Source organism: Acanthochromis polyacanthus, chromosome 1, assembly GCF_021347895.1.
Source record: "Acanthochromis polyacanthus isolate Apoly-LR-REF ecotype Palm Island chromosome 1, KAUST_Apoly_ChrSc, whole genome shotgun sequence".
Classification (NCBI taxonomy): domain Eukaryota; kingdom Metazoa; phylum Chordata; class Actinopteri; family Pomacentridae; genus Acanthochromis; species Acanthochromis polyacanthus.
In genome coordinates this window covers 9,591,957-9,619,225 of record NC_067113.1, presented here as the reverse complement: position 1 = coordinate 9,619,225, position 27,269 = coordinate 9,591,957, and the positions used below count along the sequence as shown (strand labels likewise).

General features: G+C 41.0%; 1 protein-coding gene across 1 annotated transcript in view; it reads left to right on the top strand.

Annotated features, from left to right (window-relative positions):
* Positions 1-27,269, top strand: part of LOC110951688 (disheveled-associated activator of morphogenesis 2) — a 115,189-nt gene that overhangs the window by 54,659 nt on the left and 33,261 nt on the right. The window contains 2 exon segments of the mRNA XM_051945971.1: positions 11,343-11,417; positions 16,011-16,105. Coding sequence (XP_051801931.1) covers positions 11,343-11,417; positions 16,011-16,105 — 170 coding nt within the window.

Genomic DNA, 27,269 nt, shown 5'->3' with positions numbered 1-27,269 from the left:
GGAAGCTAGAGCACCACAACGGTTTACAGTGAAATGGAATACGGGTAAAAATAATACAAGAGGAAGATATGATCTTTCTTTTGAAACAGTATGATAATCTTAGTATGCTGTGCCCTCTGATTACACTGTATAGCATCGAAAGGGGTTGAATTGTTGGCAGACTGTGCATTTTCTTATGTGAGCCCACATGAAAGGCACAAGTCCAATAATACTCCAATATCAGCTATTGAATATCTCGCTGCAGCAACCACAGACGTTTAGGAGGACTCGCTGTGCTTTAGGAGAAGGTAGTGGAAACAAATTCTGGCAACAGCCTCGGCATATTGGAGCTACAATGGTTTGCATTGCGCGCCTAAGTTGGGTTCAGAGGTAGGATATATTAGTTTGTCATTCCTCCCCCATCTCTCCCAGTCAGAAATCATTTCCTCTGTGAAGCTACGGTGAAAAAAACTAGTCGTGTGTGCAGGCCAGGAAACAGAGAGCAAAACCGGGGTAACAGTGAACAGCGGAAAGCCGGAGGAAAATCCAAACAAACCCCTCATTCATGGATAGAGGCAGCGTAATGGAGAATGAGGGGAAAAAACAACTGGGGTGCAATGTCAGATAATAACCTGCATGTGTGTGTGTGAAAATGCAGCCGGAGTCAGACAAGAAGACACAAATACTGCCCTCACACACACACACACACACACACACACACACACACACACACACACACACACACACACACACACACACACACACACACACACACACACACACACACACACACACAAACATGAACAACTGCATAGGAAGGAAAATGTGCACATGCACGTTATTCAGACATAACATCCACACACACGTACATACAGCACACAGTAGTGCCCTCTGTTGCTGAGAATTACAGCATGACCGTGATTTGAATGGAGAGCAGGGGACAGCAGAATTTCCCTCAGCAATTCCTGTCGGATACGAACACAGGTTCCCTTGTTTCCTCCGTCCAAGCGACGGCTCCAGTTGTTGAGGTTAGATAACTCTTGGAGGAGCCACTGAGGGCATGACAAAGGGACAAACTAACTTTGTTCACCTGCAAAACAAACTGTCCAGCACATGTACTGCAAAATGCTTAGTCTTTGCCATGCCCATTTTTTTCAGTTTAACATGATACAGTTTAGTTTTCATTTCTACAAAAGAATGAAATGCTCTCATACTTCCTAGGCTAAGACAAAGGGACATTTCAGCAACATGACTTTTTGTAGAACTGCAAAAATACTCTTCATACACAATCACTTTATTTGGAACTCCTGTGCAGACTGGCTCATCCATCCATCCATCCGTCCATCCATCCGTCCATCCATCCATCCATCCATCCATCCATCCATACATCCATCCATCCATACATCCATACATCCATACATCCATACATCCATACATCCATCCATCATTTTCTTCTGCATATCTGTGGATGTATCCCCATGGCAGCAGGTGAAGCAGGTCATTCCAGATGTCCTCTACCTGACCATGCTTTCTAGTTCCTCTTGGAGAATCCCAATGTGTTTCTAGGCCAGATAAAATATGTAGTCACTCCAGCATTCCGGGTCTACTCCGATGTTGCCTGTCAGTTTGATATGCCTGGACAACATTCAAAGGAAGGTGCCTCTTACATATCCTAATCACCTGAATCACCTCAGCTGGCTGCTTTCTATGTGAAGAAGGAAAGTCATTTTGCCTGCTTGTACACCTCATTCTTTTGGTCACTACCCAGAATTCATGATCATAGGTGAGGGTTGGAATGTAGACCAAGAGTTTCACCTTCTAGCTCTGCTCGATTTTCTCTACAACGGTGCAGTGCAATGTATAATATACAATGTTGCTGCACCAATCGCTCTGTTCTTCTGCAATTCACTGGACTCCCTCCTACCCCCTGTTCATCAATATCGCAAACACTATCCAATAGGCCAAGCACGTGACAGCAGCATGGTGTATAAATGTACGAAGGTACAATCAGGAGCTTCAGTTGATGTTCACACGAGACTTCAGAATGAGGAAAAATGTTCAACTTAACAGCTACAGGTGGATAAATAAAATCTGGAGTGATGAATCTCTATTCCTGCTGATACTGCAGATGATAAGCTCAGAGTTTGGTGTCAGCAGCATGGGCCCATGGACCTGTCTTACACTGTGGTAGAGTACTGGTAAAATAATGTTTTTCATGGCCCACTTTGGAACCCTTGATATCAACCAGTCATACTGTATATACCAGATCCAGCCTTGTTGCTGACCACTGATCCTTTATGGTCACAGTTTACCACTGCTATTAGCTACTTCCAGCAGGACAATGAGCCATGTCAGAAATCAATATTAATCAGCAAGTTTCATGAACATGACAATGATTTTAATGGACTTTAGTGGTATCCTTAGCCATCAGATTGTAATCCTATAAAACATGTCTGGGATGTTGTAGAAAAAAAGATTGGTAGGGTGAATGTGTAGTTGAAAAATCACCAGAGAGCAGGTCTGTGAGGACATCATCACCTTGTAGAATCCATGCACTAATGAAGTGCACAGTCAGTGTAGATTTAGTCAGCCTCCCCAGCATTAGGTTGTAAGATTAAAAAACAACATTTTTAGAATTTTGGGGGAAGAAAAACTGCCAAACAGACTCTAGTATCCCGATGAAGTAGGGTAAGATTTTAGTTCCTTCTACTGTCTACTTGCATAGAGAGACACAGAATCAGCCAGGTGGACTTAGGTTTTCAGCCATGTGATAAGTCAAGCAGACTTGTTTAAGCACTCCTTTGGTCCCTGAAATTCTAAGAAAAAGGTTCTCGTCTTCAGCTCTGTAGGTGTAGACTTTGTTTTCCAGCTAGTCGATGAGCTGAGACTGAACTGCACATTAAATGTTGCTGTTTTGCCAAATGCAATGAGCTGAACGAAACTAACAAACCCTGTAGAGCTGTTGTCCACTGAGTTACCAGAGAACTATGTGAATTCAGCACTAAAACAGACCTTTTCCCCATTATGACGAGTCATGGGATTTAATGTTTATACGTAAAAAAGGACGAAAATAACTTTACTATTAGTCATGCATACCTATAGAACATATGAGTTACATGTTCAAAAATACAATTCTGTAGTTTTGTTTTTGTAGTAAGTGTTTTAGTTGATTATCAGTCACTTGTCTCACTAGTACTAGTCAGCAGTGATGTAAGGGAATTAGTATAATATGGTGTACCATGGCTGACTAGGACGTCTTGTTGAGGCCGACGGGGCATTATGTAAGCCAAGCATATCTGCACCTCTGATCTCAGCCACCCAGTCAGCTACAGCCAGGGGTGTTTAGTGTCTGTGCATGTGAGAATGATGGAGTAGGCTTCAGTCTTGCTCAGCGTGAGAGTTACACACGTGGACAAAATTGTTGGTACCCCTCAGTTAAAGAAGGAAAAACCCACAATTCTCACTGAAATCACTTGAAACTCACAAAAGTAACAATAAATACAAATTTATTGAAAATTAAATAATCAAAAACAGCCATTACTTTTGAATTGTTGATTAACATAATTATTTAAAAAAACAAACTAATGAAACAGGCCTGGACAAAAATGATGGTACTTCTATAAAAGATTGAAAACTATTTGACCAGAGTGACATGATTAACTCAGGTGTGTCATTTAATTGACATCACAGGTGTTTCCAAACTCATAATCAGTCAGTCTGCCTATTTAAAGGGAGACAAGTAGTCACCCTGCTGTTTGGTGAAAAGGTGTGTACCACACTGAACATGGACAACAGAAAGCGAAGGAGAGACTTGTCCCAGGACATCCGAAAAAAAATTATAGACAAACATCTTAAAGGTAAAGGCTATAAGACCATCTCTAAACAGCTTGAAGTTCCTGTGACAACAGTGGCTCATATTATTCAGAAGTTCAAGACCCACGGGACAGTAGCCAACCTCCCTGGACGTGGCCGCAAGAGGAAAATTGATGACAAATTGAAGAGACAGATCGTTGGAATTGTATCCAAAGAGCCCAGAGCAACCTCCAAAGAAATTAAAGGTGAACTCCAAGGCCAAGGTACATCAGTGTCAGATCGCACCATTCGTCGTTGTTTTGAGCCAAAGTGGACTTCATGGGAGACGACCAAGGAGGACACCACTGCTGAAAAAAACTCATAAAAAAGCGAGACTGGAATTTGCAAAAATGCATGTTGACAAGCCACAAAGCTTCTGGGAGAATGTCCTTTGGACAGATGAGACCAAACTGGAGCTTTTTGGTAAGGCACATCAACTCTATGTTCATAGACTCAAAAACCAAGCATACGAAGAAAAGAACACTGTCCCTACGGTGAAACATGGAGGAGGCTCAGTAATGTTTTGGGGCTGCTTTGCTGCATCTGGCACAGGGTGTCTTGAAAGTGTGCAAGGTACGATGAAATCTGAAGACTATCAAGGCATTCTGGAGAGAAATGTGCTGCCTAGTGTCAGAAAGCTTGGTCTCAGTCGCAGGTCATGGGTCTTCCAACAGGACAACGATCCAAAACACACAGCCAAAAACACCCAAGAATGGCTGAGAGAAAAGCGTTGGACTATTCTAAAGTGGCCTTCTATGAGCCCAGATCTGAATCCCATTGAACATATGTGGAAGGAGCTGAAACATGCCATTTGGAGAAGACACCCATCAAACCTGAGACAACTGGAGCTGTTTGCTCATGAGGAGTGGGCCAAAATACCTGTTGACAGCTGCAGAATGCTCATTGACAAATACAGAAATCGTTTAATTGCAGTGATTGCCTCAAAAGGTTGTGCAACAAAATATTAAGTTATGGGTACCATCATTTTTGTCCAGCCCTATTTCATTAGTTTGTTTTTTTAAATAATTATGTTAATCAACAATTCAAAAGTGATGCTGATTTTGATTATTTAATTTTCAATAAATTTTTATTTATTGTTACTTTTGTGAGTTTCAAGTGATTTCAGTGAGAATTGTGGGTTTTTCCTTCTTTAACTGAGGGGTACCAACAATTTTGTCCACATGTGTAAGTAAAGGTTAGACAGCGGTTTAGTGTATAGGACGAGGTGAAACAGAGATGGTTTGTCTCTGAATGAGAGTATTACATTCCTGGATATGAAAGTGTGTGTGTTTACTTGTTTTTGTAATTGAGACTTGTGTCCTGCAGCCCCCAGGTAGAGAACACAATGTAACATCTTATGGCTTTCGATAATCGTTCAGTGCTGGGAGCCAAACAGGGTCTCATGACTCCCATTAGTTGCGCTGCACTGATACACAAACACACACCGACAGTCTGTGTTTTCAGCCCACAATCACACAGTATGTCCTGTTATCAGTGTCAAAACACAGCACAGCATCTGTCCATTATTTACTGCCCTAAACTTCCATTAAAAGAGGATTTTGTGTCTAAAATCATCCAAGCACACGTTATTTTCATCTCAGATGCTGCGATAGGAGTGCCAATAAGCTGACTGATGACTCTCTATGCAATAAAGTAGCAGCGGCTTAGGTCCTCAATTATTAGCTTCATGTGTTCTATCCACATCACTGAATGTGACCCCAGACGAAGATTGTGTGTGCAGAAACTTGCTTTTATTGTTTGCTACCTGCAAAAGATGGCCAGTGTTACATAACCATCCAGAATTCAATATCCTGTCCATTTCCTGCCTCTCTAGGTGAGACTTTATATCTCGGCTTCGATAGTTAAATATTCCCCACGGACAGATTGGCTCTTTGGAATGTCGGACAATCCCCTCATTCCACAGCTAGGAACATACTGTGGTGACAGCTGGAGCAGAGAATATGGAGAAATATTGACTTAAATGACTACCAATGCATCTCAGTGTTGAGCTGTAACAAAGTGCTCGTGTTGCTGAACAGTCCACATGTGCTGCTTCCTCTGCTGCACTTTGCAGGAGGTATGGTGTGAAGAATTTAATGCATGCAGTGGACATTTTAACATTTATACCTTTGTCTCTGGGCAAATTAACCAGAAAGCTGCATGGACATATTTGTAGTTCATGATCTCATTCATCCACATTTGGCAATGCCAGTAAGATTGTTTGAGTTTTACCTAATTCAAAGTATGCGTCTCAGAATATTGTGTTACACACATATGTATATCAGATGGGTTTGCATCTGAAATTTGAATGATCATTTCATCTGAAAATCTTAAAAGTTTGGTTCAACCATCAGCCTAAAGACAAAATAGATTTAATTTTCAATGATGCATGACAAGGAAAAGCAGGATTTCCTCCCATGTGAGAAGCTGAAGCCAGAAAAGTTTCACTTTTTTTACTATGCTGGTTTGATAAATGAGTGAAATGATTATTCGATCATAATATATCTGTAAACTAAATAATAGTTTCAACTCTGTTGTTTTAACTGTTTGCACAACAGCAATGCCCACAGCAAATGTATTTCTTTGTTGCAGACTTTATCTTGCAAAAAAAAATCTATCCATCCATTCTCTATACACCGCTTTATCCTCACTAGGGTCGCAGGGGGTGCTGGAGCCTATCCCAGCTGACTCAGGTGAAGGCAGGGGACACCCTGGACAGGTTGCCAGTCTGTCACAGGGCTGCATATACAGACAAACAATCACACTCACATTCACACCTACGGGCAATTTAGAGTTATCAATTAACCTCAGCATATTTTTGGACTGTGGGAGGAAGCCGGAGTACCCGGAGAAAACCCACGCATGCTCAGGGAGAACGTGCAAACTCCATGCAGAAAGATCCCAGGCCCAGGCTGGGATTTGAACCGGGGATCTTCTTGCTGCACCCGCAAAAAAGAATCCCAAATATTTATTTTAAATGCAGTCTTTTGCAGTCCACTCCTTTTGTCTATGAAATGCTCTTTGAATTAACACTTTTTCATTCAGTGTAGTGCTGCTTGCCGATGTTGTCATGATTTTGGACAGCTCATGAGAGTCCCCACATTGCAGCAAGGGTCCCCCTGGGCCTCTCTGAGCACATGGGAACAGAGTGTGAGGCACCCGACAAGCAGTCCAATTGCCTTAGAAACTGGAGCCCTCATGGAAACATGTTAGCACATCTCTCAGAGCCGATGTATAGATTCAGGCCCTGTCTGAGACTCAAAAGAGTTGGGCTACACTTCAGTGACTGACTGTGCAAAGTTGGCTGCCAAAGCCAAGAGAAAATGGCTGGAAAACGTGGAAGTGGAAATGTGCCATTGTCAGATCTTTGTTGTGCAGAACATGCCAATGTGGGTCATGTCCAAGCACATTTGACAGTGTCATGTACATGGAACCACCACAGCAGTTTGTAGCATGGTGTCATTTCTTTGTGCCTTCCTCTTCTATGCTTTGGCTAATCATTTTCAACTAAGAACTTTTTAGAGTGAAGCAAACATCCGATAACACTTCAGCTGTTAGAGGAAAGTAGTGTGGGTTTAACATTTCAGTTTAACTATGGCCAATTAGATATGCAAGAATCCTATATGTACACTGGATTCTTGCAGTCTATGAGATCAATTATCAATCAGAAAAACCTTTCAGGATTCTTGTTGTATGTCAGCAGGGTAGCTGAAATATGAAATTTCATCTACTCTTTCAACAGGTGCCTCTGCAAACACTATGGCCTGCCAAACAGACAGGGAAATATTTTTTCAGTACTGGCTTTAGTCAGGTATTTGGGTTTTTAGAGAAACAATATATTCCTTAACAGATGGCTGTAACAAGAGGAGCACCTTACAGACATATACCTGATACACTGTTGGGGATTCCTGTTCTCCTTTGGTGCAACCTGGACTGTAAATCATATTTAATGTCACAAGACATGAGGAATGTGTACTGTAGGTGTGTAATTGTTACAGCAGAATGATGGGGTTGACCTTAAACTGCCGCAAGTGAACACGCGACTCGAATCTTTTCACCCAGAAGAGGACCGTAAGCAGAGGATCACTCATATGTAACAGAATAATCACACGAATACAAATGTAGATTTGTGATGACAAAAACACTCTTTCTATTCACATCTACGGCCTGCTGTTTGCACTTTTCATTTCTAACAAGCACCACTTCATGAAGTCTGGCTTCTTATCACAGCACTTTAATACCAGTCATCAACTGTGATTAGCTCCCAACTGGTTTGATCCAGGAACCAATACACAAGAATAAACTTACCATCACTTCGCCTCTGAGAACGTCCATTAAAAGGGCAAAAATTCAGGAAGTGTAGGGACCAATATGACTTTGACCCCCAAAACAAACCTCGTGCAGTCACTGTTTTTCATTTGTCCCAAAAACACAACGAAAATTACAGTACTTGACTCCAGCTCGTGAAACTGCCAAAATAAATATTGTATTGGACTCGACATGTTTCTGAGGGCGTCGGCGACTGTAATTCAGCTGAAGGGTCAGAGTGGGGCACTTAAGTTGTTAATCTCAGCGTCAGGATCTGTCTGGCATCACAGTCTGAGCGTGCGAGCGGTATAGAGGAAGTGCTGGCCGGCTTGGAAACACAGGTTGAGCAGTATAATGAATTATGTTGTTTTTACTTTAGCGCTGTGTGGAGATCAGGCACAATGAGCGTTACAGGGACTAAAATCCATAAAGTTGTAGTGTTGCTGCTTGAGTGCATTTAAATCATCAGTTAGTGGGTTTCCTGATTCAGCAGCTGATTGCTGTGTCCATATTTGAAGGTCGTTTGGTTTCGTGTAGATAATGAGAGGATTTTATGTGTGGGGCAATCAACCCCGACTGGTCCAGAATTGGAGTTTGTTTGGCTTAATCAACAGAGAAGGTGATTTGCTTTTTGCGTAGTGCCACCATGCAATTATGGAAGCAGCATTTTAAACTATGGAGAAACTGGGTGGCATGAAATATTGATTTTCCATATCAGGAAGGAACACGAAGAGAACTGATGAGCTCTTGCTGCAGCTCAAATGCCCTTGAAATAAATGAGGTTGTTAATGTACAAATAGTGACACGACTTTCTCACAAGTGATCTCTTTTCAAAGCATTAACTTGCATGATGTGCTTATTGTTCTAAACAGGCTCACCATCATGCAGCATTATCTTTATTTCATTTTAGTCTCTTTCATTTAAATCATTTCAGTGGATGGATCCAGCTAAATCTTACTGTCTGCTCCTAGAGCTTTATACAAGTTTTAGTAGCTCCATGTGGCAGGAATCTGAACCTCTCTAGTGTCTGTAATCTAGCATTAGCACTCAATAAATGACATACCAAGAAGAAACTAGGGCTTTGGACCCCTGAGGTCACTCACAGCCCTCCCTTCCCTCTACATTTATTGAAAATAAAAGTCTTTTTTTTATATGTAGCTCGAATTTTTGCATCAGAAGTTTAATTTTTGACATATGTAGAGATTTAAAGTACACTTAAAGCATTGGCAAAGAGTTCCTCTAACTTGTATCCTACAAAACGATTCAATTTTGAATTAGTGTGGCACACTCTAACTTTCCAGCTCTCGTTGGCATGCACAGAGTAACAAAAACAATAATGGTCCACCAGTGCTCTAAGCCTGGGCTAAACATGACCAGATGTGAACGAAGAACATGGTCTCTGTATTCCCCGGTGCCGTGGTTGCTCGTGGTATCACGCTTCCCCGGATTGGTCAGGACAAATTGATCACAGGCAAAGCTATTTGAAAAGTATTGTGCAGCACACTTCCTTCCTCCAGGCAGTTCTTCTCTCTCTTTCTCCTTCTCAGTGTAATAAAAGCTAAGACAACTGAATCGTCTGAAATGTTTTGACCCAATTATTATGGACCAGACTGCCTGATCCATTTAATCTTCATGTGGATGTTGAGGTAAGGATGGAAGGTACAAAGGAAGGAGGACAATCATGAGAAGAAAGGTCAGGCATGAGCGTAATCATTAGGAATCTTCTTCTTTTGCTTGTGGCATCCACATTAAAGGTGTTCAGAAGTTCAAGTAGGACTGGTGTTGGCCTCACTCTTTCCTACAGCTAGAAAAAGTGTTTGGCCAGTTACCAGTCAGGGTTAACGAATGGGGACATCATCTAAGTAATGCACTGGAGTGTGAAGCAGTCGGGAAGAGAATCAGTTCTCTGATCATTGTTCTCTGCTGGAAACCGCTGGATTACTCCTTCTGGGTTGGAAGTAAGTGGCTGCCCCGAGAGGAGAATTTTAAGTATCTAGGAATCTTGTTCACGACTGATGGGAACATGGAGGATGGACAGATGGTTTGGTGCAGCATTAACCGTAATGACGGAGTTGTTTTTGGTATTTTACATATCTCATCTGACCTGGGAATGTCTCAGGGTCCCACAGGAAGATTTTTAAAAATGTTGCTGACCACAGGGACATCTGGAATGTCCTACTTAGCCTTATGACGCCACAAACTTACTCACTCTGGATAATCAGAAGACAATGGATAAATGGATGGACATCATCTTACTGTAACTGGCTGTCATGCTACATTCAGAAATTGTAAGACATGCAGACAAGTCTGATGTAGAACTAGCAATTTTTAAAATTAACATGTTTCTTTGAGGGCTGTACAGTGGTTGGGTGGTTAGAACTGTCACCTTGCAGATAGAAGATCCCTGGTTCGTGTCCCGGCCTTTCTGGGATCTTCCTGCATGGAGTCTCCATGTTCTCCTGTACATGTGTGGGTTTTCTCCAGGTTCCCCAGCTTCCTCCCACAGTCCAGAAACCTGCTGAGGTTAATTGGTGATTCTAAATTGTCTGTAGGTGTGAATGTGAGTGTGATTGTTTGTCTCTATGTGTAGCCCTGTGCTAGACTGTTACTTGTCCTGCCTTCACCTTCAGTCAGCGGGGCAGACTCCATCCATCCATCCATCCATCCATCAATCACTTAATAAGGATTAAGCGATGGATGGATGGATATTTCTTTGAACAATGTGTCAAACATTAACTGTCACCATTACGTCTGATGTCAGATGAAAGTGACATTGCCAGAACAAGTGTTGCAGATTCTGTAACCTCATTTTACATGATGAAACGCCTACCATGAACATAATGTCAGGCTTAATAAATGAACAGAAAATTAACACCAACTGACTCTAATTGTGTCCACTTCTTTACCCCGAGTGTCCATATCAAGCTTCTTGAGAATCTCACCAGTAGCTGTCAACATGTTACTGTAGACAGTCATGCAAACTGGCTGACTTCCAAAGACTCAGTCCAGAATAAACAGAGGCTGAATGTTAGCATCATGGTGAATGTAACGCAAACTTCTCAGTGTGGACAGGATTGAACAAATGAGCTAAATGTGCTTCAGCCTGCACTGTTTACTGATGCATAAATCATCATAGTTGTAACAAACCATTTTAAAAGTGGTGCTTTATGTGTGTGTTTGACTCTCCTTGTGTTCATGTGCAGGAGCAAGAGGACCCCAACAAGCTGGCCACCAGCTGGCCCGACTACTACATTGACCGCATTAACTCCATGGCGGCCGTAAGTCAAACTCATTCTCTACTCTTTCTGTGTGAACGTCTGCCTTCCTCATGCTATAGGATTATTTTTGTCCTCTGCAACTTTAAACACTATAATAGTATTCTGCACTTAATTCAAGCAGCTGACTGCTGCTCCCTAAGAGGTCACTGCTCGCTCAGTCTTTCTTTGTCAAACATCTTTCTTGGCAAGCTTTTTATCGTCTCCCTGCTGACTCCGTGTTATATTCACATGACCACATTCCTTCGCTGTGACCCCAGTATTCACACACACTGTGATGACAAACAGGCCATTTAGACACTCACCAGTTCAGTCAGTGGGAATGACTGTCAGAAACACGGAGCAAAGCCAAAATGGCAATATTCATTGTTTCTACCTAGTGTTTCTGCCAATATAACAGGATGCTACCATCATAGACCCTCCTCTACTATGATTTCAGTGTCATTTTAGACGTGAGTGCTGCTATGTGATGCTGTATTACTTGATCAAGTTCAGTTCACTGATCAGTTCATGTCAGTGGCCTCCGACCCGGAGTCCTTTAGTGGACGACAAGTTGGCTCCCAAATGTTTAGAGATCATAAAACACGGCATTTTAATAGCGGTCCTTAAAGGATGACATGTAAGCACGGAATTTAGAGACTAGCAAGCTTCAGTCTTGCAATTCCAACAGTCATGGAATCCACTAGGCTGTTGTTTTTTTTCTAAATTCAGCCAAACAGTCCAACATTTAATACATTTCCAAGTCTTTCCAGGCCACGGATGAAATGCACTGTTCAACCATAAGTTACACAGAACACCATAAACATGGAGCCAAAATCTAATGACGTTTAATATCTGTTTATTGCCATGTTTTTTGGAAAATACGCACGTAGCAACAACCCATGTTGAAGGCTGCTATTTCTACAGCTGTTTTTGTTTACCGGCTCCACTCGCTGCTTCTGTTACAGCACACCAGTACCTGGGCTTAGTGTTGACGTCTGGAGAAACGATTTTACTGTCAGTCTCTTAAAGGCTCAGACAGCACTCGCACAAACAGTGTTTTAAGTGTAGCATGGAGAAAGTGCTGATTTGTGAGTTGCCAAGAATTTGAAATCCACCAGGGCTGCAGCGGAGCCTCTGTGCTATTAGGTGTCAGACACGCTGCCACAGTTATGTTTTTATCTCCTGCAAAATAGACCGAGTCTTTGCAGATCATTCGTCCATCGTCTGCCGTATAACATGAACTACCGTTCAAAAGTTTGATGTCACTTAGAAATGTCCTTATTTTTGAAAGAAAAGCTATTTTTATCAATGAAGATAACATGAAATGAATGATAAATCCAGTGTAGACATTGTTAATGTGGTAAATGACTATTGTAGCTGGAAATGGCTGATTTTTAATGGAATATCTCCATAGGGGTACAGAGGAACATTTCCAGCAACAATCACTCCTGTGTTCTAATGCTACATTGTGTTAGCTAATGGTGTTGAAAGGCTCATTGATGATTAGAAAACCCTTGTGCAGTTATGTCAGCACATGGATAAAAGTGGGAGTTTTCATGGAAAACATGAAATAGTCTGGGTGATCCCAGTGCATATAGTTTTTATATGTTGCCATGGATTAAAACCAGTAGTTCCTCTTTCTTCTACTGGCTTCACTTGTTCCAGACATTTTCTAGAAAGTGTCAGTATAAATAATTGCACTAATATAAGGGGGAAAACTAGTTTCTGGCATGCGTTCACAGTGGAAGCAACTGAAATTAGATTATATATTATGGCAGAGATGGTTTCACTTGCATAAAAGTCACGATTTTGAGACTGCGTAATGCATTTATTTTTGCAGTCTCTATTCCTCTCTCTGCACAAGTAGTCTCTTGTTCAAGTCCCACATTAAGCTCCATCATTCACCATAACTCAGGCCAATTTCCTCCCCTTCCCAAACTGTTTCTTCATCCCCACTATCAGTCTTCCATTTGGTCCACCACAGTGCTCCAGACAGCATCTTCACAAGACAGCATTATAGCATTTGGAGGAGTTCTGCTCTGTCCATGACTTCATGTCTTGGCTCCCAGGCGAGCTCACGAGGGACGGCCCTTCCACAGTAGCTGAGTTATTGGATGATCTCATTTTCGCTTTGCCGCCCGGAGAGATTACTGTACAACCATCTTGATGTTCATTCATAAAATCATGTCAGGGCCCTGAGGTTGTTCATTGGCCACGCAGCGATAATTCAAACATCCTCGTGACTCTGACAAGAGTTTCTGTTGTCCTGCTGTGTCCAAGCTAGTGTGTAAAGCTTCAGAGCTGCAGAGGTGATGAGAAACTCTTCTTACTGTTACCAGAGATGAGACAAACTACCAAGAACTCAGCTATTACAAGTTTGCAGCAACAAATATAAGGACTCAAATCGGAAAATGCTATAATGTTCTCAAACAATTGTAGATGGTGTTTTTGCTGTGAATAGGTTTTAATTTAACTGGTTCTGTGATTTATTATATTTCAAATAAAATATTCAAGTCGTTCATACAGCACATTTAAAAGAACAACCTATCAATTTTCCAAATAAATGTCAGGACCCTACAGTGTTATTTATGAGATGAATTTGTCTACAAACGTTTCCTGACTAAACTAAGTAATAGGGCTAAGACCCTGCAGTATCATAAAATATGGAGATTAACCTGACAAACTGAAAAGTGAACTTAAGACCCTTCAAAAACAAATCCAAGAATTTCTAAGTTTGCAGATCCTTGGATTTGTGGTTCAAATTGAAGCTGTTACCTGTGAGATGAGTAAACAGTGTTTTATTTCATTTTATATAAATATAGAACATTACATTTAAGAATAAACACTGCAGCTTTTATTATTACTTAAGTATCATGCCAGAAAAGTAACAATGCTTTTGTAACTGGCAGTTATTTCCAGTCCCGTTTACAAACTGTATGACTAAGCTGTAAAAAGAAAAATAGAAAAAAAATATAAGACCAGTTTTAGTCTAGTTTCATGTTAACAGGAATATAGGAGCCAGTTTCCAGATAGTTCTTTGTTAGTTTACCTTACCTTTGGTTTAATGTCCCCTTCTGATTTTGCTTTGCTCTTTTGGTAAAAACTAATGTTCTTTGTCTTCGTTTGTATTGAACTAATTCCTCTTTACTGGATGCGTCAGTGATCCACATGGTCCAAATTAAGGTTTGATGAGCAGCACTCATCGCTCAGTTAACAATGCACTGATGACTAGCTGGAAGGCGTATTTCTGGCTCTGGGGGGCACTTCCCATAATAAAGATTTAGGGTAGAACCGTCTGCTGGTTTACCAACTGACTGTAATGGTATCCTTATGTGCCTGTTGGCCACAGGTACGAATGAGCTTACAAATAGCAGATGTAGGAAGGAGTCATTTGGCTAGACTCATTGACACAGTGAACTGGCTCACAGCACGACCAAATCATTCACTCCCCCCTCAACACTCGTTGTGTCCAACTTCCCATTGACTATGAACATATTCATTTAGAGCAACAAGAGCCAGAGCCTTTTCTTCTTGGCACTGGGTTCCTGAACCATCTGGACTTGAGGCTAAGTTGACATGATGGATGTTTTGACTGCACTGTCTCTAGATTAAACACTCACACACTGGACAGACCAGAGCTGTTGTTGGGTAGTCAAACATGGGGTCAGGCTTCAGTTAGCTTCGTGGCAGCAGCTATGTGCTGTTGGTCCACAAAGTTCTTTCTTGTTATGGAATATTTGCACATGGATGTCCATTTTAAAGACTGAAATACAGGGTGGCATTAAAACACATATCAGTTTCAGACAAATGAATGTGCAGCACTGTGACTGGCTCACTGCTCTGCTGAAACATACACTGTTTGGACCATAGCACTTGGCAGAGAAGTGTCATGGAAACGGCTTAAATAGAAGCCCAGTGGGTCTGAGTAATGGGAGCACAGCAGCTCTTAGACGCTGCTGACGAAAGCCTTTAAGGGATGCAGAAATGCATTAGCCATGAATAGGGGCTACAGTCCCCGACGCAACGGCCTGGGTTCCATTCCAGCTCACAGCCCTTTACTGCAGGTTCCCCAATCCTTCTCCCTACGTTGATGTCTGCCTCTTGACTAAACTGTCTAATAAAGCCAACAAAAGGCCCAAAAAATAATGTAGAAAAAGAAAAGAAATGCTTTAACACCGCCACAGTTTAAAGTTTTTTCATGATTTGCTCGATAGTTGGAGGCTTGATTAGAGCTAATTGTCTGCATGCCTTATCTTGGCATGTTGTATAGCTTCAAAGAAGGGAACAACGCACAATCTGTTTGATTTGAGGTGCCTGAACTGAAACATTAGCCTACTGGTGATATGTACAGTTCTGCTAGAACTACCTGAACAAACACACTCACTTGTAAAGAGGAAAAATGCACTGCTCCTGTCTTATTCCTGCCAAATTAAGAGGAACATTCTTGTGCTGAACCAGTAGAAACAATGAAAAGCTCTGAATTAAAAGTGAAAAATACAGAATAAATGCCAGCAGGCAGCATGTCCAGTAGTCTTTGTGATAATATCATCATTCAGCAACATGAATCAGTTATTTCCCCAGTCAACTGATCTACATTTCTCACTACATCTGCAGATGCAGACCCTGTTTGCCTTTGATGAGGAGGAAATGGAAATGAGGAACAAGGTGGTGGAGGATCTGAAGACAGCGCTTCGGACTCAGCCAATGAGGTGAGAGAATCTCCCCGTCTAACTATCTCTGACCTTCTCCTCTGCTGCATGGCTGTTATTTAAGTCATACGTTTCTACATTTTCTCTTTTTGAGGTAACAACTAGCGGTGGGATGTGATTAAAAAATTAATGTAATGAATCTCAGGCTTTGTAATTAATTAACCCTTTAAAGAGCGCTCATTGAAATACTTTCAAATTCAAATTTCAACCCTAGAGTGTTATTGGATGATATAAGACTTTTTTACTTTTGTGACATTTTTAACGTTTTCAATTATCATGATGAAATTCAAGGTCAGTGAAGTTAACATATATGCTTACTTGCCCATTAGTGGTTTAAAAAAAAAAAGAAAGAAACATTCCAAGAAATGTATCATCACTTAGCACGACTGCTCAACCGTGAAATGTGTGAATTTCATCAACCAACCATGCTTAATTTTGGCGCAAATATGGAAGACGAATGAGCTGCAAGTTTGTCTTTTTCTTTTCCAACTTTGGAGAAAAGAGAAAGTTTGATGAGTTCCAGGGCTCTGCTGATTGGTTAAATGGCAGAATGTAGTGTGATGTGATCTTCACAATTAATCATGTTTTTATCAAATAGCAATATTTGACAAAAGATGCAAAGTTTTTCAATTTAAATAACTTTAGGTTGACGACTGAATGGATGAACAGACATATACGTGAACCTAAGCAACAAAAATGTTTTTCATTTTTATTAAACAGCATTTTTCATCTGTCTAAAACATTCATAGATTACTCCAATCTCAAATTGTAATTATAATGATTATATTCAACATTTTAAAACGTTTTGTGAACTCAGGCACCTTCAGTGTCTTGAAAAATGGTCTATTATGCAATGGCAACACTGTTTGACAGTACCAGGACTGTTGTAACTAACGTATGACACGTCGCCCCGGAGCTCGTTTGGTTAAAGTAGTTTCATTTAAGCAAATGAGCCACAGGGAATAGAGGTCGGACGCATCACAAAACCTTTGTTAAACGTCTAAGCCAGCCGTCATTGATCTAAGACCAGGACAGATTCAGCAGCTTATTTTTCACCTCAAATGCTTTCAGAAATACTTTTTGCTAAGCAATTTCATAATAAAAAAAGTTTGCGAGTGAGCCGCCATGTTGGTCTGACGTTTCTGCGCTGACATCACTCAGTGTGTCCTGTGCATCTTCTTCACGACTGGAAAACAGACTTTAGGTTCACTACCGCCACCTATGGGTGTTATCGGTGTGCCAGAAATTAGGGAATTGAGAAAGGTGTTAGACAAAATGCATCATTTTTTCTGTAATTAATTAATCGTCATTAACGCATTGAAATGCCAGCCCTAGGAACAACACAAATGGTAATTACAATTAATAATATAACATGCAATGGTATGGATTTGCTTTCCAGGAGGATCCTCTTTCATCACTTTCAACTGAAGTAGAACCAGTTTCAGATATTTTTAGACCTTTCTCTTCCCCTGATATGTTCATCAGCAGCTGTTAGGCCTCACTCATCACCACAAAGAAACATTCAAGGACATTGCAGACCCACTAATACAAACCGCCTTCGTCTCCCCATCAGCAGCTCCTTTGGAGATGTCCGTCAGCCCGTGCCAGTGGAATGATGCACCGGTCTGGGCCAAAGTGGGGGTGTTGAGTTTTCTCAAGGGGAGCTATGAAGTGACAGACTTAATGTGCAGAGTGACTAAAACTCAGGGCAGCTTCGATGTCTGGGTCACGTCTGGGTTATGAGGGTGTGTTTGTAGACCAAGTGTGTGTATGACGGGCTGTTTGTATTTGTGGCATGTGTACACGTGTGGCTATCCAAAGCATAAAGCTAAGATCAGGCTGATAGAATGTAGCCTTTAAGGTCAAGACAGAAAGGAGGGCGTTGATAGAAATGTTACTGTTTCTGGGCTTTAAGTGGAGTCTACGATTCTGCAGAAAGATTATTGATTTTTAGTGAGTTGTCATATTAAGATTGGTAAAATATGCCAGATTTATAGGGCATGAAGACACTGTGCTGTATGGATCAGTCTGAGGATTTAGATCGTGCAACAAGACAGACCTGCTAGTTATTTTTTGGTGGATTGTCCATTTCAATGACAGAACTGTCATTAATGCATGCAAATGAATTTCACCCATCGCTATTTTAAGGGAATGCTGAAGCTACGTTCTGCCCAAGCTGACTGATTGGTTTAAAGAAATACAAACAAGCCAGAGTGTTTTCTCCTTGATTGCAAAATGGTAGTGAGGTGCAGCTACATCAGGAAAGAAATTCCAATTAGTGGAATAATTATGTGCAGAATTACAGCTACTTTATATCATTACCTCCTGTGGCAATACACACAGTACTGTTCAAAAGTTTGGGTCACTCAGACTATTTCTTGTTTTCCATGAAAACTCACACTTTTATTCATGTGCTAACATAACTGCACAAGGGTTTTCTAATCATCAGTGAGCCTTTCAACACCATTAGCTAACACAATGTAGCATTAGAACACAGGAGTGATGGTTGCTGAAAATGTTCCTCTGTACCCCTATGGAGATATTCCATTAAAAATCAGCCATTTCCAGCTAGAATAGTCATTTAGCACATTAACAATGTCTATACTGGATTTATCATTCATTTAATGTTATCTTCATTGAAAAAAAAACTGCCCTTCTTTCAAAAATAAGGACATTTCTAAGTGACCCCAAGCTTTTGAATGGCAGTGTAAATGTAGGTACAACACCAAGAGAATGTACACTGCAATACACTGTTAGAATTTTCCTTTATTGATAACCTCAGGGAAAGCACAGAGTGCTGGACCAGGTAGGAAATTATATTCGTTTAATGAGATAATATGAGAGCTCTTTGAGTGTGGGACTACTTTAGTTAATTTACGGTGACAGCTTTTTAAAACATTGCTTAATCTGTAATTTATTTATTTTAAGTTATTTTTGGGCCTTTATGGCTTCATTACAGAGGACAGTGGAGAGAGAGAGACAGGAAACACGGGGAGAAGAGTCAGGGAAGGACCTGCAGCAGATGGCCGTGGGTCAGACTCAAACCTGTGACGGCTGCATTGGGGACTATAGCTGCTAAGCTATTTGAGCTACCAGGGCCCCAAAAGTATTCCCTGAATCTCTTATTTCCATGCCACTGTGTAATTTTGCAAGAATTTTGAAGTGTTAAAAGAGCCTGAACAGAGCTATAAATGCTTTTTTAGGTCAGCAGCAGCAGCTTATTTCCCTGACAGTTCAAACTGTAAATATATGATGGAATCATTGTTTGCTAGATTTTGACAGTATATAGAAAGGGAGGACCACTACTACTTTACAGTTTCAGATTATCTAGGACTGTGGTGTTTATTCTTTGTTTCACTTTATGGGTTTTTTGATGGTCTTTTCTGCTCTATCACTCTTTCTCTCTCAGAAGTGTACTTAATTTCACTAAATCACCACTGCTCCGTGTTGCACCTGCACCCATGCTGTTCACAGAGTGAGTTATTGCTCATTAGCACACAGATGTTTTCAGGCTCTGTAACAGCGGTGTGGTTAGCAGGTGTGTCCACAGTATATGCGTGTTCAGGGAGAGCCAGGGCAGTGTGTTAATATTCCGCCTCTGTGACAAATGGGCAGCAAAGGCAAAAAGATGGCTTTGTGCTTCAATGTCTGGGCGAAATCTAAGCAACTTGCCTACTTATTCTATCATTTCTGTGTCCCTTTGTGCGTTTCTATACTGTTTACGACCACATCTTGTGAGACATGGTGGTGTCTGTCTGTATTCAGCTTTGATTCATGCCCGCCTTTGGATAACTGCCTGAAGCGGCCTCCCTCCCTCCGTCCCTCTGGCATTTTAGAGAGGCAGCTGGGCCTGCTTGTGAAGAGGCGTCCTTGTTGCCCTCAGCCCGCTCTGCATGGCCACAGCACCCAAACACATGGTGGGCTTGCAGGGTGCCAGGCAGAGTGCACAAAAAGGGCACATTGTCAGCAAGGCTAATGTCACTTTCACTTAGAGGCTGATTATGTGTTATTGAAATGACAAGGTGCCATGTTTGAGATGTTACTGTATATAGAAGGTGATATGACCATGGACTGCAGTGTTATTTAAAGGTGTGTATGTCCTCCATTACTCTGTCCACACACATCTCTGTCAGCTGTATGAAACTGTAGAGGTCACTAACCTTTTGGTTTGTGAAGGCTGCAGTTTAATGATCCTTCTCATAGGTTATGTACATCACATTGTGGACATGAGTTGTTAGCAATTTGCTGTTCTCACTTTGTTGCACTTTGAAAGTTGTTAGAGGCATGAAGAAACAAGAAAAGCACTGAGAGAGTGCAGTGCTCCGCCAAGGCTGCATGATTTCTGACGGATAAGGGTCATTCCAGAACTGGAGGATGTTTTACGTCCCACCCATCAAATTTCAAATAATCCATGTACAAAATCCTAAAACATGCAATAGTTGTGTAAATGTTCTTGTCCTGAGACCAAACCTAAAGAAACTAGGAGAAAAGAATGTTTGAAAATGATTTTAAAAATACCAAATGGTAACCTGGCAATAGCCAGATTAATAATTGTGTAGTATTTAATAGTACTCCACAATATCAATCTGGGACCGCTCCATGTAAATCCGTTCGGAGGAAAGAGGCACGGATTGGACAATGCAACAGTATGTCCCGCCTCTGACAGGTTTGTTTTTAGCCAATCGTGGGATCTTCACAACGAGCGGAGCCAATTGGTAGATTAAACTCTTACCAAAACCCGTTGGTAAAAAAGCACAAACATCTTTACCATCCAGAAATGCGCAAAGAGCCTCTCGTTGTTCTTCCTTCAAAGAAGCGATACGAGATTCGGCTAAAACTGACTTAATAGCAGCATCTACACGATCGTTGTCCTCCGTTGCCATGTTTGTTTTGATCTACTGGCGCTTGGTGTCGTCTTCACACCCGGATATCCCGCCCCACACACGAATACTGCTGCGTGATTGGCCCATGCCAACTTGGCTCTGTACGAACAGTGAAAGCGGGAGCGGAGCAGGATGGTTTCTTGAGAGATTTGTGAACTCACAAATATCGCGAGAAATCAACTTGCTGGCAAGGTTAACCAAATGGACTTCCCCCTAAAATTAAGTTTTTCTCTTGTCCCACCCTCCTGATGACCAAACTGAATCTCAAATAAAACAGTTCAAATAAAATTTAAATCTCCTTTTTTTTCATTGATGTCTCTTAATTGTGGGAATGTTTTTTAGTCTACACAATATTTCAAATAATTACTATTATTCATGGAATGTGTGTCCCACAACATATTAGCGTAACCTTTTTATCTGGTAGAAGAAGAAGAAAACAGTGAATCACATGATACCCTGGAATTAACATCATCAAACAGTTTTCCTGAAGCATGGGTAGAGTAAAGCTATGTCTTCTCTTCTAGTTTATATATTTTCATCACATTGTCAGCCTTGATTGAATGTCTTCACTCCACCTCATGCAACCCTGTTATGATTATTATCAGGATCAGACTAATTCTTTGGACTGTTTTCCATCAGTCAGTTTGTCTTCTTGGCCAGCAGTAACGGCTAGCTAAATATCTAGCTTCTACTGCTGCGAAAAAGCTAACATTAGCATGGATTAGCAACCCTGTTACTGTGATTAGAAAAGGGTTAGCAAACAACACATAAAACATTGAAGAAAAATGGTTCCATTGACGTGTAAGCTGAGCCAATCAAGCCTTTGATGGTTTATTACTTATTATTGATCAATATGGAGCAGAAAACTGGAAAACAGAAGATTTGTTTTTCATCACTCTCCAATTCTGGAATGACTCATAATTCCTGATAAGTCCACAGTGGTGGATTTGTAGTAGGATCACAGTCATGTAATCGTCAGCAGGCAGCTGATGTAGTGTTCACTTGTTGTCATGTTTACAGTGACGTCGTGCTGCTATCTGGTAGTGATACAGAAATCTTTACCAAATCCATGGATGGATCCGCATCACTGCCAGAATCTAATCACTTCGTCCTTGCGTCATTTCTGACCTTCCCTGAAAATTTTATCCAAATCCTGTTTTTGTGTGATGTTACAGACAGACAGACACTGATCGTCACATAACTCCATCGTGTTCCTCGGCAGAATAATCAGTAATGCCTTTTTTCTTTTTTTTCTTTCTTATTTCTTTAATTATCTTAGGTGCATATTAATGATCATTTCTACATTCAGTTACTCCTGTAGATGATCGATCAGATGATTTGATATGTTATCACATTTCCAGGCTGTGATGGAACAAATACAGTAGAGTCATAGGTCTGTTTGTGCAACAATCGTAAAGCAAGTCAGGTATAGAAATAAAAGTCAAATGGAAATGGAAATGGGATGATGACAGAGTTGTTCAGACAAAACTGAAATCACAGCAGCCTCTTAGAACAACTGCAGCGTATCAAACCGAAAGAGTGAGGAGGAGAGGCAGCCATCCTCTTACTGTGAGTGGTGCTGCACTTCATTTGCTGTTTCCCAGGAATTGTTTGAATAATTCTTATCAAACTATTTTAATGACCCACACGTCCTTTTTCAAATATAAATGTGAATGATTCTAAACGGCTATAAAAAGAAAGTTTTGTTTCACTTTAGTTTGCTGCTTATCTCGGCTTCTCTGCCAGCGGTTATTGCTTTGTTTACCAGCTGTCAAATGGGGCTTGAAGCATCGTGCTGGGGTTGTGTATTTACTCACGTAGAGCCGAATCTCAGCTCAAGTGGGCATGCGAGGGCTGATAGGCAAACACAAACTGCTACAGTCATGTAATCTAAACGAAATATGCACAACCTGGTGTACTGTTCAATTTAGACTCCAAATATTTGAATACCAACACTCACTTGCGGTATTCTAACGATGCAGTTAAGTGTACTTACATGAAAACTGTTGACCTGTTGAGTCATCCGCACATCTGCACTGATGTTTATGCTGGTGTTGGTGAGCGTGCTGTGTTTGCATTCTTCCATCTAAGATGTGACACTCCTCAATCACTGTCACTTCTGTTGAGAAATAACTGCAGGAGGATAGGAAACGGATCCGTCCAGGAGGTCGCTGAGGCCGTCCTGGCCCAGAATGCACTGCAGTCCCGGGCTCATGTCAGTAGAGCATCTCAATGCTTCCCAAGACGGCTCTCTTGACATTGTTTCTGCAAATCTCTTCCAGCAAGAATATTTACTTGGGTCGACTGCAGCCCTTCGCCCTGATCCTATGTCAACAGTTCTTTGGATGATTTGCTACCAACACATGCAAATATTATCCTTCAAAACATTTTTCCGGCAGATTTCTCAAAGGTTCCGCTTGACACAGAGAGAATTTTATATCTGTTTTCACATTACCAAACATATTAGTGGGGCAGCAGAGTATCATACCTTTAAAGAGTCTTGGATGGAGTGATGCGTTTGCTGCTCTCAGAGTGCGGATGTGTCCCTCTTGGTTTTAAACAGTTCAGGGGAAATGGAAAGAAATATTGGCCCAGCAGATTTAAAGAGGACATTTGTGTTGTAGTGGAAATAAACAGATGGAGAGTAGAAAAGGTGGGGCTGAGCACAGTGGGTTAAACTTACTTTAATCCCCATTAGGTTTGGCTTTTCATGTAATTACACATATCCTCTTTGGTCTCACTTAAAGAGACAATTACACACATGAAGCACAGGGTTAGAACAAGGTAAAAGAAAGTGTTGTTTCTCAAATTATGTGTTTGCAAAGAAAACTGTGTGTGTAAATGTTTGAGACTACTACTGCATATATGAAAAAAAAGTTGTTTAAAGCCCCCTAGAGAGAGCTTTGTGTGAAGTCTGATTAGTTACTCCAGGTGATGTCCTCGGAGTCAGCACTTAGGTTGGTAAAGAGAAAAATACGAATAACAAGCGAGCTTAGCTGACTTTTAGGCTGCTTTTCATCTCTGCTGCTGTTAGAGACTCAATTGCATTTTGGGTAACGTCGGTGCCATTTTGTGATGAAACAAGAAAAATTAAAACAGAAAAAAGAAAAAAAAGATAAGATCCTTTTTAGTTTTTGAAAGATTCTAGCACAGTCACAGTAGCCCACTGCAATTTATTTGTTTCTGGCTTCATCAACCAATCTCAGGAGCCTTTCTGGACACACTTGAGACTAACCCTGCATTCCAAATTGCATACTTTTTCTTTTTCCTATCAGTACGAAGTGCAGCTGCTCTTATAAAGTACACACTGTTGCTTACTGCATGTGGGTCATTCCAGAACTGGAGGACATTTGGGCTTCAACATTTAAAAAAAAAATAACCTTCTCTTTTCCACTTTTCCACTCCATATTGATCAATAATAGGTAATAAACTATCAAAGGCTTGATTGGCTCAGCTTACACATCAATGGTAACATTTTTCTTCCATGTTTTATGTGTTGTTTGCTAACCCTACTCTAATCACAGTAACAGGGTTGCTAATCCATGCTAATGTGATCTTTCTCTCAGCAGTAGAAGCTAGATATTTAGCTAGCTGTTACTGCTGGCCAAGAGGACAAACTGACTGATGGAAAACAGTCCAAGAATTACTCTGATCATGATAATATGAGGTAGAGTGAGACATTCAATCGAGGCTGACAACGTGATGAAAATAGGAAAAATAGATGAGAAGGCATAGCCTTGCTCTGCCCATTCTTTAGGAAAATGATGATGATGTAAACGGCAAAAACCAGACATAAAACAACAAAAACAAGACACAAAGTTAAAAAAACCAAGACATAAAATGACAGAAATGAGACAGAAAATAACAAACGAGACAGGGAACGGCAAAAACAAGACACAAAATGACAAAAACAAGGTCTACAATGACAGAACCGAGACATAAAATGGCAAAAACAAGACACAAAAGACAAAAAGAAGACGCATAAAGACAGAAATGAGACAGAAAATGACAAAAAGAAAAAAAAAACACAAGACACAAAATGACAGAAGCAAGACACAAAAGACAAAAACAGCTTTAAACATCATTGGGTGCATGTTCTGGGATATACATTCCATGTATAATAATTGTTATTTAAAATATTATTTGATTAAAAAAAAAATTTCCCACAATGAGAAGAGACATCAGTGAAAAAAATAAAACCAAAAAAGGAGATTTAAATTTCATTTTAATTGATTTATTTGAGATTCAGTTTGGTCTTCAGGGAGCGGGGCGGGAGAAAAACGGCATTTTAAGGGGAACTTTAGACTTATTTAGTATTTTTATTGTCAAACATTCTTTTCTAGTAGTTTTTGTTTAGATTTGAAACTCGGGACAAGAACATTTACATAACAACTGCATGTTTTGGTATTTTCATCATGGATTAATTGAAATTTGATGTAAAATGTCCTCCAGGTCTTGAATGACCCATGTACTATACTATGTACTAAAAAAGTAATCACTGTTGCATGCAGTTTGCCTTCATAATGACACTGCAAGTTGAAAAAAAGAGAAAAATGATGTGATTTGAAATGCAGGGTGATGCTTGAATCAGATGTTCTCTATGTGCTGTCAGCAGCTCACAGTGATGTTTGGGACGTATCCCAGAGGATTGTGGGTCAGAACTGGCAGGAATGCACGTTAGCTAGCATACTGCAAAATACACCCATGTATAGTAAAACATCCTGGTATTTTTGCCACTTACATCTGAGATACTATATATTATTAAATTAAAAATACCCTAAGTCACACATGCACATACTGGCCTTTGCTTTGCCACAAACCTAGTCCTTAAGAGCTGTGATGTCTGTTCCGTGATATACTACAAACATACATGTCATAGATGTGCACATTATTGTCATCTGTACATGTGTGTCTCTGTATATGTTAGGGTTATGCACATTGTCCTTCGTTCAGCCTATACTGAAGCACTGATATACGCTGGGCCTCACATCAAGGAAGCTTTATATGAGTGAGTGCCATGTTGGTATCCACTGACGTTTCCTCCAGGCCCTGCAGACACTCGGGTCAGATAGCTTTATTCGGCACCTCCTCAGCTCTCAGTCACATTCTGGCCCTTTTATAGCAGGACAAAACCTATGTGGTTGCACTTGTGTGTCCCTGTGCCTGGATGTAGGTGTTTATAAATGATGGTAAGTGTGTGAACGGGGTGACTGAATGAAGGGCAGAGGAGAGGCAGAGAGCACATGACCACTTGAGTTTGTGTGGAAGTGCTGGCCTTTGATAAGTTCGTGTGGTTTGGCTTTGAGGTAAGACTGAACTCTGGGCCGACTGTCTGCCACACAGGGGTCAGCCGCAGTTCAGGGAGGCAGAATGTTTTTGCCTCTGCAGCTAAAACCTCGAAAAATCCATTTGGTTGGACTGAAGTTCTGAATTTCAATTTGAGCATCTGGATTAGTTTTCCACACCGTCCTGCTCGTTAACAACATCGCCTGCCTCTGCTCGTGGGGTTTTATGTTTTTTAGATCAATGGAATTTACATAACCCTCAGTGTTTTTTATTTAGAGATGGCTAACTTGCCATGCTGGCAATCATTTAATAATTTTAAAGAAAGTAAATATCTCAAGGCTTTATTTAAATTTTAATCTGTGGCTAAACTCACGTCAGCTTTCACCATCCTTGGCTCCAACTTTTTCTACACTCCAGTTGTGTTTTTTGCTCCACTGTCAGTTTTGTTTAGTCTCATACCATTCTGAGTCCTGTTCCTCGCCTCTTTCTTCTTTCTGTCTGAGGATCTTTATGTGTGTGGTTGGCTGAGCCTCAGTATTGTTCAGCAGCAGCTCTGTCTGCACTCATATCGTATGCAGCAGTTGTTGAGCTCTCGCTGTCTCGAACCCCAGCGGGTTTTAAAGTATTCAGTGGTTGTTCCAAAAAAGAAAAAAGAGAAAGACCTGCACACAAGTCGGCTGAGCGTGAATGTCAGTGGATAGGAGAAGACAAGAGGGGACTACAGAGTCGGAGGAGATGGGATCGATTCATCCGAGTGCTCACTGGAGAGAAAATCAAGTATGGAGGAGGAGGAGAGAATGGGTGGATGTCAGCTTACTAGGCTGTGTTAACAGAACGGAAGATTAGTCACTGTCCAGTGCCCTTTAGGGAGCCATGCATATATGTTTGGGAGATTGTTTCACATTTATCTGTCCTTCCACTCCGCCCTGTATGAACACGTGCACGTGCATAAATGCTGGTGAATGGGGTGCATGTTTCTGGCAGAGTGAAGAGAA